This window comes from Ricinus communis, chromosome 4, assembly GCF_019578655.1.
Source record: "Ricinus communis isolate WT05 ecotype wild-type chromosome 4, ASM1957865v1, whole genome shotgun sequence".
NCBI lineage: Eukaryota > Viridiplantae > Streptophyta > Magnoliopsida > Malpighiales > Euphorbiaceae > Ricinus > Ricinus communis.
In genome coordinates, this window is record NC_063259.1 from 15128031 (window position 1) to 15140395 (window position 12365).

At 26.4% G+C, this 12365-nt stretch overlaps 1 protein-coding gene across 1 annotated transcript; it reads left to right on the top strand.

Moving 5' to 3' along the window:
• Positions 1–11095: 11095 nt before the first annotated feature.
• Positions 11096–11621, top strand: LOC8289504. The gene has a single exon (XM_002523611.4). The coding sequence runs from the start codon at positions 11142–11144 to the stop codon at positions 11466–11468; it is 327 nt and encodes a 108-aa protein (XP_002523657.1). The 5' UTR covers positions 11096–11141; the 3' UTR covers positions 11469–11621.
• Positions 11622–12365: the final 744 nt, after the last annotated feature.

Genomic DNA, 12365 nt, shown 5'->3' on the forward strand with positions numbered 1-12365 from the left:
ATCCTTATGGGCTAACCCAGATATCCACCCCCATATCCTTTTGTTTAAATAAGATAGAATTTAGTTTATTTATTAATGAGTTTCTAAATATTATTTATTTGTAAATTAATTTGTTTATTTGATATTCTATATGATAAATAAATTTTTATTTTTAATCAAATTTTAAGTGTGAGTTTAATTTAATATTTCATCTTTTCGGAAAATGTTGATGCGTATTTAATTGTTACTAAAAAAATTTTATAAAAAGTTTTATTTAAAATGATATTAAGAATTTATTTATATAACAATTAAAATTTTAAATAATAATTTTTATTATTGAGAGATTTTAATCATTCCTTCTTTTACTTTAAACTAAATATGAAAATAAAGAAGGGTTGCAGTGGAAATTTCTTTTCACCTGTTTTAACCTTAACACAAAAAAACAAAAAACATTTTTAAGAAAAATTACCGTATCCATTAATGGACTGTCTTAGTAGTTGTCCAAAGAGTAACACAATTTCTCATAACCATTTGGGATTGGTATTGGATATTAAAAGGTAGGTGTTAAAATTTTTCTGATTGGATAAATTATTTTATTAAATTTAATTTTAAAAGTTACGTTTCAAAATCCAAGAAAAAAATTGAAAAAAAAAAAAAAACAAAGGCACTTTTTTTTTATAGAAATCATTTGATTGATTGGAAAATAAAAGTACAACTTGATAATGATAAAAATAAAGATCAATCAAGAGGTCCAAAAAGAAAAAGTTCACTTAATAATAAAAATTTGTGTTTATATTCTTTAATTTCTAATAGAACTTATAAATTCTAAATAAAAAAATAAAAAATTGAGAATTCTCTTTTGAATTCGCCTTTTCTAGAGTGAATCAAAAGTGAAATGAAAAAAAAAGGCGAGAGGAAAGAAGTAAACATAATGTAAAGATTATAGTCAACGAGTCTTGAAACGAAATATGTACCAAATCAAACAAAGAAAACTAAGTGATTAAATCAAAATAAATTATTATTTTGATTAACAGATTATGAATAATTTTGGAATTCATTCCAATTCGACTTGACTAATCTAATATATTTTCTGCAGTCATAGGAGTGCGCCTATGTTTCTGGTTTACGAATATGATAAATATTCGGCATTTCTAATAATATCAAGTGTTATTCTATTTTAGCATTTCTAATTTTTAAAGTTTTATCCCTAATTAGCAAAAGGTCAGAGAAACTTTCTAGTTATGAATTGGGGATAGAACCAATGGACGATGCTTAGTTAAAATTTTGAATCCGTTATTATATGTTTACTCTAGTTTTTGTTGTTTTTGATATTGTGATGTGTGCTACTCGTGTTAGCTACAATCTAAGGCAGTGTACCTATCGATGCAGTCTAGCACTAACGGCGAGTATTAAGGTCGTATTCCTCGGAAAAGCGAAAGCCCAGAGTTACTTCTTTATTCTTTGTTATATTAACCTAAAATGGATTATGAATAATTTCTAAACTAACTATTAACTACAAGCTAAGTTCTGAGGGAGATGCAGGAGTAATTGATAAATGAAATAATCAAGACAAGAAGACAAACCCAAAGGGAATCTAAACTAGTTGGCAACCAAACAAAAGATAAAGGATCGATGAGTCTAATTATGTTACCCGTGGATGAATTCTTAACCGAATTCGGTTTCTCTCTCGAGATAACCGAATTCGGTTTCTCTCTCGAGATAACCGAATTCGGTTTCTCTCTCGAGATAACCGAATTTCTAAACCTAATAACCTAAAGTTGAAATCTCTTCCTAACGATTGATTCTTAAATTAGCATTAAGCTTTAATCCGCCTCTATTAAGCTTTGTTAATTCTTAATCCGGCTAGTTAATTATTCTTATCTCTAAGCGATTATTAACCAGTTCTTGCTATTCAAAATTCCAATTGCCAAACGGATTTCTCAATCTCATAAAGCAATTTAAACATCACAATTCACAACATCTCATGAATAATGCATTATCTTATTAATACTGAAAACAAGAAGAATACAAAACCAACTCAAACAATCCAACAATATAATATCAAGCCAACATAGTAAAAAAATCCCAATGGATTTAATCAATCTAGCTAATCATGTTCATTCTCAAAAGACACAAGAATTCAATTACAACAATAAGCAAAGGTAGAGAAAACCCGATTACACCCTTGGATGAGAGTAAACAGCCCCAAATCCTTTTACTCCAATTGAATCAATTCTTGTTACTCTTGCTCGATTTGAAAATCAATCAACGAATCTCGCCCAATCTTCGATCTTTCAAGGGAAATCTGATTAAAACCTTGATCCAAGTCTCCTTTTCTCTTGGTTTCAGCTCAGAAAATCCTTAGGGAGAGAAAAATTAGGGTTTGGGACGTTCTAACCCTAGCCGCCTCCTTTTTTTCCTCTTTTTGTTCTTTTAATTAATACCCCATGTCGCCTCCAACACGGTCGTGTTCTTTACCGTGTTGGGGACACGGTCTGGTGTTCTTGGCCGTGTCACTCTCTGTGGCCGTGCTCGCTAAGAACTTATTTTTTTTTATGTTTGATGACACCCAACACGGCCAGTGTTGAAACCAACATGGCCATGTTTAGCTTCCTCATGATCGTACTTAGCTCATTTCGGCTGCTTTGACATCCAATTATGCTCCAATTCTTTCCTTTATCATCCTTTGACCTCTTTTGGACCTAATGCACACAAACATACGTATAGGGTAAGTGTTGAGACCAATTCACATCCAAATGTCCATAAAATCAATCTTAAAAACTCCATTTAGATGTGTGTACTTTACGCACATCATATTGAAATTGTTTTTCTTTATCCATGGGCAATGAGTTTCGATGTATTGAGGTTATCCATATTTATAGAAGTTTTAATTTTCGTACTTATCCTAATAGTTGGTTCAGTTTATGCATAGAGAACATGAGCATTGGAGTGGTCTTAACTCTTGAATATTTCCCAAAAATAATGAAAAAAAAATAACATTGAGACAGTTATGAATTCCTTTGAGTTTCCTTCACTTGATCGAACAACTCAAATTTCAGTTATTTCAACTACATCAAATCTAGTTGTTGCTTCATTGAATTTGCTTCATTAGGCTCACGATTCGACTTTGATCGTTATGGATTAGTACCAAGATCTAGTCCCAGGCAAGCGAACCTAATTTTAACAGCCGACACAATAACCATTAAAATGGCTCCTTCTTTAGTGAGATTATATGAACAAATGCCTAAACCAAAATATATTATTGCTATGGGGGCTTGTACAATTATAGGGGGGGATGTTCAGTATCGACTCTTATAGTACTGTTCAGAAAGTCGATAAATGCTATAGTAAAACTTCATAAAAAACTATCTCAAAAAAATTATGAAGCTTGAATCAGGTCTCAACTCAGAAATTGGTGTTTTACTACCAATAACAAGTTTAATATTGAACGCGCTACTTATACTGGAAATTATAATCAAGGATTACTTTATCAACCATTGTCTACTTTAAAGATCCTCCTTGAAACATTTTTCAAATATAAAAAGAGGTCAGTATTATCCCACAAATTAGTAAATTAGAGGAAGAGCTTATTTGTACAGAATAACAAAAAAGGCAAACCAATCTTCATAAATTTCATCATGAATGTGAAATACTTATATTATATAAAAAATAATTATTAAAATTATTATACAAATAAAAATGCATGAGGGAGAAAAAAGATGCAGGATCGTTTGTCTATTTGGCTAGTCAAACTTGAACTAGTTCATAGATCTTTGGGTTTTGATTACCAAAGAATAGAGACTTTACAAATAAAGCCTGCAGATTGGCATTCCATTGCTGTCATTTTATATGTATATGGTTACAATCATCTGCAGTTGTAATGTGCCTAAGATGTAGTGTCAGGCGGGGATTCTTATGATATGTTGGGAATCCTTTACGATAATCATCCACATCTAAAATGTATCTTAATATCGAAAAGTTGGATAGGGTGGCCCTTATGTAAAGATTATATTACTCCTAATTTTCATGAAATACAAGATGCTCATTAAATAATAAGAAACTAATCTTCAGTCTTCCAACTACAAATATTCAAGGAGTATTTGTACGCTCTCTTATAGATTAACAGAGTCATTGAAGTTTCATTCATATTATTATGGATATGGATAGACTAAATAAATAAATAAAATACAATTAGGGATTCATTGAATTCTTAAATTTGGAAGCTATTATTTTTGACAAGTCGAGTTAATAGGATGAACTAAACGAATTCTGCATCATGAACTTTTACCGCGCGTATCCCTTATATGAGCTCTAAAAAGTCATATAACATATGAGGGAATTAAGAAATAGAAAAAGAATATGAAATAAAATACAAAGAAATGAAAGAGGATCGGATTCTATTTATATTGTATCTGAGACGAATCTTGGATATTTCCACTCCTCAACTCCTATCGACTAGACTTTTAGGTCTTTTAACTAACTAAAGTGACTTTAACCTTTCGAGTTTATATGAAATATTAACATTCTTTTTGATCGAGGGGAGATACATTATGAACAAATCAAATAAAAAAAAAGGAAACATAATCTAATTTTTTTTACATACTTTTTTATAATATAAACGCTTGACTCATCTAAAAATGCTATATCTTTAGACATCTAAATGGATAAGTTAAATATATATCATGATATATACTATTAATGAATATATAAGTCGATCTATATCAAATCTATATCAATTAATTTTATATAGTTGTAGAATAGATATTCATACACAAATTAATCATGTGCTAGGAACCAGATTTGAACTGGTGACACGAGGATTTTTAGTCCTCTACTCTACTAGCTGAACTATCCCGACCATTTTCGACGCATTATCTTCCTCATTTTACTAAATGGCTTTTGTCTATGTCAATTAAAAAAAGACAAAAAAATATTCTAAAGTTTTATCCATATTTAAATGTTTTGTATCTTTAAAAAAAATGAATAAAAAGACGACTTCGTAAAGTAAATTTTAGCTCGAATAATGATTTGGATTGTTAATCATTCCATTTTCAATTAGAATGGGGGTTTCTTGTTTTGCTCAAAGATATTCATTTTTATGTATATTATATCTATTCCAAGACTTGTGAAAAGAAATTCAGCCCAGATATGTTTGCGAATGAATTCGAATGAATGAGAAAGATAACTAAATTTGAACCATTAACAAAAAGAGAGAATAGAATAAAAATAATTAGAAAGTCGAGCAGGCTAGTTTTAGAGATAGAAGGACTTGAACCCTCAAGATTTTAGTATGTAAAAGTAATTAAGCATAGTCTCAAAACTAGTTGAAGTCAACTATATATATATGATATTCCTTTATTTTGTACTAACCCATTGGATTTTCTTAATACTTCTAAAATATTAAAATACTTTTTTAATTATAATTTAAATTAAGTATAACAAATAAAAAATATATAATAAGTTTGACAATTATTTATTTACTGGTCGTTTACCGTGCGTTGTACGATCGTTATTATCTTTTTAATTATAAAATCAAATTTATAGATACAATTTAATAACTTTTTAATATTTAATATTAATTTATAATATTTTAATTTTTAATTTCTTTTGAAAATTTTAAAATTTTATTAGTTTAATAATATAAAATTATTTTAAAAATACTTTTAATTAATTCTAATATTATTTAAATTAATGCTATTAATATAATTGATATGTTATTTTTTAGGATTAGAATGACTGTTTAATTAGGGATGTGATTTATTAATCAATAAATTAATAGAAAAATCACAAATTTACACATAAACTTAAATCTGATGTGTCAAAATAAGTATACATGTCAAAATAAAAATTCTATATGTCAAAAATTAAACATACAAGTCAAAAGAATTCTAAGTCTTCAAAATTAAAAATAAATAAATAAATATATATATATATATATATATAAATTGAAACTAAATAATAACTCTAACAAACATTTCGCCAAATTAAAAGGTTTAACTACATAAAAAAATAGTAGATAAATTTTGATTTTTTTAATCAATTAAAGAGTTTTGCTAGCCATTGTAGTACTCTACTATTATAAGTTATTTTTTAATTATAGACAATTAATCAATATTATTTTAAATGTTTATTTATTATATACGTCATTCTATTAATATAGACTGTGAATAAATTTATATTTAATTTTTAATTATTAAATTAAAATTATATATATATATAAAAATCTCATAATTATTAAGTATCATTATTAAATTTTAAAAATAAATAAATTTTTTAATAAATAAATATAATATATTGTATTGATTAATAACTAAGTACTATGTATAATTTATTAATTTAGTATTTAATTATATTATTAATTTAATATTGAAGTATATTATTAAATTATAAAATTTTAAAAATATCAACTTTTATAAATTTATAAAGTATCGTATTGGAATCTAACTCTAAATTAAAACATGCATAAATTTGTGAACCCTTTTTTTTTCAAATCTAAACCTTAATTTATGATCACCTAATAATTGTATTATAACCCTTTTCGGGTGGCATTATGATTAAAGCAATAATTATTAGGCACAAAGCAAAAGAAGTTTAAAATCATTACATTGACAAATTTACACCTTAATTAATCAAGTCAAAACTTCCATTTCCATTATTTTTTATTTTTCCTTTGTATCAAACTTATCATGTTATGGAATTACAACTTAATGAGAAAGGAATACCTTTCTTTTGAGATAAAATATGAATATTTCAATTAATAAAAATTAATAATATATAAAATAAAAATAATTATTAAATATTAAAATATTCGTATATAAAATTCTACCTTTAATAATTATTAATCGTATTAATAAAATAATAAATTATAATTTTATAAGAAAAACGCTACATGTTGTCATGAGATATTCTAAGATATTGCAAAGTTAATCCTTTTTTTTAATATTTGGAAAACAAATCTTTTTGTTTATACTCAAGGGAGCAGGAGCTCACCTAATGAATCTCCTTCATAATCATTTGAACCAACTGGCTAATGATGATTATCATCTCAATAGCAATTAAAGAATATAAAGCTTAATTAATAACTAACTTCTGAGAAAGTTCATGCTTCATTGTAAATTCAATAAAAATTGTAGTCATCTAATTGGGAAGTAACAATTTTCATAGGATTTTTTTGGTTTGTTATTAATTTATCAGAAAGATGACTGTAAAAATGGTAGGAGATTTCAAATACTTCTTGAAGTATTAAAAGAAGTTTTAGATAAATTAATAGGAGAAGTTTATTAATACACTGTTTTCAAGGGCATTTTTCTACTAATCATTTAATAATCACAGATCATTTAGTAATCACAAGCTTTTATATATTAGACACAAATCTATTAAATTAAATCAATTCGAAAGGAATACAAAGAGAATAAAAAAGTTTTGAATTCAAATTTTCTTACTGTAATAATAAAAAGGTTTTGAATTTTAATTTTCTTATTATAATAATAGATTATCGTCAAAAGTTTATATCAGATAAAAAAATATTAATTAAATCAATTTCGAAACGAGAATCGAAAAAATTATGAGTTCGAATCTGATCATCATGTTATCTACTAGCATTAACAAGGAATTAAGATTTTTATTAAAATCAGCCCCAAATTCTCTATTTAATATTAATGCAGATACATGGCATAGAAACTTGTTTCTTTAGGGGATAATTTCTCACCCATAAAGACAATCACTTTTAAATAAATTTGAAGTCACATGAAGCATGTTCTCATTATTGGCCTTTCCATAGCTTTTAGATATTAACAAAATAGGAATAATAAATCTTTACATTAGGTTGGAGAATATATGGCAGTGGGGTGGCACATGACTTCCCCAGTCAAAATGTTGACCTAATCTATTCCATTATTTGTTGAATTTACTTATGTTCTTAGTCTCAATTATTAAATTATTCAAAATTAAATCCTTTTTTATAAAGAAAATGTGATTGGATTCCCAAGACAGAAATAATTTATCTTATATATATTAAATTTGAAAAATTCTAGATTTATTTTGTATTTAAAAATCTAAAATATAAGATAAATTATTTTATTTTTTTTATTTTTGTGTCAAGGATCATCCATATAAAGTAAAGTCAATAAAATCACAGCTCAAATTAAAAATTAATAAATTAGAAAAGTTTAACTAAAAAGTTAGTTAAATTCATTCATTTTCAGACAATAAATATGTCCAACTTCACACTATAGAGAATTCTTATTTTTCATAATCTTCTTATGAAATATATATTCTATAAAACTAATAGAATTATTATTATATGGAATTAGTATCCTATGCCTAAAAATGTGAACCAAAGTAAAAATAATAGCAAAAATCCTTAAAAGACAGACTCTTCTTGATCTAGTGACATCATTTAATAATAGTCATACAGATTGCATCCTAAAATATTTAAATTTGTCTGAATCAATCAGTAGAAACAAAGGAATTATAATTAAAAAGATAGGAGGGCACATGGGTGAGTTGAATTATAATTCAAATTGTTTCCTCCTTTGTGGGTTTTTCCATCATTGAATTCCAATCTATGGGTGAATTTAAACTGGAAAGTATACATATTAATCTTTAAATATATTATATTACTTAAATCTGACACATTCTTGTATACCATTGTTAATTGTTATCATCCATTAACAAAACAAAGTTCTAAAAGTTTGAGTTTGACCATAAAATCTTACTAACTGCTATAAAACTAATAGAAAAGAATACCTACTTAATTGCCTATGAATAGACTATTTTTGTATTATAGTTGTCAATAAAAGCTTTATCTTCACCAATAATAATAATAATAATAATAAAGAAGAGTTTATAGCAAACTCTAGCCAATATCCCAAGATATACATTTTATCAGGCTAAGTATATGAATACAGAAGTAACTAATCTTAATTTCTAACAAAAATCATTTTATCTAGACTAGACCAATCATCAACTGAATATATATGTCAAAACTCAGTTGAAAAGTATATAATTTTCTTTTCAGATTCAGGAACTTATGTTGAAAATCTTGAATCCATGTGGGAAAATATGATTCTGGTCAAGTAATTAGGAAGGCATGAACATCAGTCACACTCAATCTTCCTTCTTCTTCTTCTTTTTCTAATATTAAAAAAAATTAAATTTGAATTTTTATTCAAATTGAGATATATATTTACTATCAAATATATATTATATAACCAGAGCGTAACGGATATAATCTTTATAGATGATAAAGTACTATTTTAAAAATTTAATAGTTATATATTTAAAATTTGAATTTAAAATTATAATTAAATTAGAAAAGACCCTTCAAGCATCCTCAATGATTTATATGATAAAATAGTACTAGATTTATTTTGTATTTAAAAATCTAAAATATAAGAAAATGTGATTGGATAGTGTTGAATGTACTCTTTATTTTTTTTATTTTTATAAATATTAATAGTTTTAATTTCTCTTTTTTCTTTAACTGTTACCAATAGAAAAATAAAAATTATAAAATATGGATTAATTCAAATGTATAAAAATTTATAATATATTTATTAAATATAGAATAGAGAGACTCTCCTTTATAATATGACTTTTTAAAATAAAAAATTTTATAAATATAATTAAAAAATATATTAAAAATATTTTTACTATTAAAATAGTGTTGAATATCATATAAGTAGTTTTACTATCTCATCTAAACGGTGCTGAATATCAGTTGGTGCAATTAGCAATATCTTTGGAGCATGAAACGCGGCACCTACCCTACATATTATATAATAAATATTAAAGACACAAATTGCATTTTTATTCTGATCAAATTACTAAGAAAATAATAATAATAATAATAATAATAATAATAATAATAATAATGAAAAGCAACACGAAAATTCTTTTTAAATGAAATAAAATAAAATAAGAAAACCATAGCTTTGATTAAATGAAATGGCGTGGCTACTGCCACCAACAAATAATGATAATATCAAGGAAAACTATTTCATTCTCTTATGCTTGCAAAGGGCATGTTCTAAGCACATGACATATATATTTATATATTAATAAAAAATTATATTATGTAATATATTATTTATATTCAGTATTTTGATATAAAATGACATTTCAATTTAAAATTAAAAAAAAAAAAGAAAAATTTGAAAAATGATTATTCACTAATTATTTATTTATCAGATGTCAGTAAATAGTAATGTAGAAGCACTGTAGATGTGGAATCCCACTTTGAAAAAAAAAAAAAAGGAATCAGAATGATTAATGAAGAAAAAGGAATAATGTAAAAGGAAGCATCTTGTTGGTGATGATTGTTTATTATGGAAGCTCTATCCAATATTTTTATTTCTGACATAAGACCAACTATCTGCCTTGTTATCCTTTCAATTACTGACTACTCAATTTCTTTTAATTATTAGATCTGATTTTTATTTTTTTTTTAAATTCAACCTTTGATGGGTGCATATATATTTAACCTTTTTAAAATGGATTAATTCTAAAATAAGTTTTATATTTTAATACTTATTATCAAATATAGTATATAAATTTTATATTTTTAAATTTAATATATATTTTAATATTAATTTTATTTTTAATCTAAAATAGAATTACGAGTCAAAATATTAGTATTGGATCAGTTTTTTTATCTAATTTAAATTATAGTCATGTCAGTAAAAAAATGTGATGAAAAATTATAAAATGTTAATTAAAGTCAAAGTAGATTACTAATATTAAAAAAAATTAAAAAATAAGAGTAAAATTTAAAAATATATATGAGATGCAGAATTTATTTTTAGTAATTAAACCTTTCTTTTAAAATAAAGAAAGAAAAAAAAAAAAGAAAAGAGAGAATAGAGACATGTGCAAAGGGGTAGTGGCTCCATTCACTTCACTTGGCCGTCACGTGACCCCATATACAAACTACAAAGGTTCACTTTAAACCCTAACATTCCGGTCTTGCATGAAAATCCACGTCAATAAAATAATTACTTTTACTACACAATAAAACGCGCAACACAGTCCCACTCTACCCTTTTAGCGCGTGACTTCATCTCCTAACTCTCCTATATATTTCCACCAACCTTGCTGTTTTCTTTCCACTTTCCTTTCCCACATCCACAACAAACACTTGCACCATCTCCACAAAGAGAAGAATGGCACAAATGTGGCTCTTGTGGTTGCCAAAATGCATCTCCACCACCACCTCCAAAATCGCCAGTGCAAACAATACAGCGAGCACTGTTTCTCCGGCCGCCGCCACTGCAGCGGCCAGCACTACAATGGTAGATGACAATGGACAGCATTGTCGTTGTGGGGGACTAACAAAGGTGATAAAGAAGCTTAAGAGGCAAGGAAGAATGATACGGGCCGCCACTGCAAGCAGGCAATCATCTTTCCAATGCGGATATGACCCATTAAGCTATTCTCTCAACTTTGATACAAGTGGGTGTGGGAGTATGATGGATGATCGAGATTACTAGAAGTTTTGTGCTTTCTCAAGATTTGTTGGGAACCCAACAACTTCTTGTCCAAGACTAGCACCCAATTCTCACTAGATACTTTATTACATACAAATTTATTAGTATATTATTCCTTTTTAATCTTTTGGAATTTTGTTTTTAGTTTTAGTTTAATTGATATTCTACTGCTTTCATTATGTATACATCCATGGAAGATTAAAAGTTTTCAAGTTAAAAGTAAAAAAAAAGATAAAAAATTACTTCATTCTTAAATATTAGAATCGTTCCTAAAACTATAAAATTATACATTTGAGCTATTTTAAAGTGATTAATCAAATAAAGACGAGAAAAAAAAATTTAAAAAAAAAAAAGAAAAGAAAAAAGAAAGAGACATCCTTGATCTAACAGTGCAAAACATTTCAGTGTTCAGGATACAGTGGTGATCTAAAAAGATATAATTTTCGATTTTTTGATTAACAGGGCAATTCTTCTTCAAATGATGTTATTTTTATTTCTATTTCTATTTCTTCAAAATGGTTTGGTCATAAGCATGAGTTTATTAGCAGTACCCTTTTCAGTGGGTGAAGTACTTACTGCTCACATTAAGGCTACTGCAATAGTAGTTGCTGATTCACTGCTAAGTGTAATTATAATTATCCCACTACTCACCTCTGTTCCACTTTCAAAACAATTTGAAGGTTTGGTGGGTGGAAACTGGGAAGACAGCCTTTTTTTTAGTGGTCCAAATGTTTTTTATTTTGGGTCAGAGTAACACACTAAATAAATATCTATTCTTGTATCTAACTTAAATATTAGCTCTTAATTCTGATTTAATTTAGCCAAAGAAATTTTTTTTTTTGAAAAGGAAAGGAAAAATAACAACAATAATAATAAGAGCCCCCCTTTCTCTATGTTTTC

Coding starts and splice junctions, on each gene's coding strand:
- LOC8289504 (XM_002523611.4), top strand. CDS start 11,142: ATGGCACAAATGTGGCTCTTGTGGTTGCCAAAATGCATCTCCACCACC.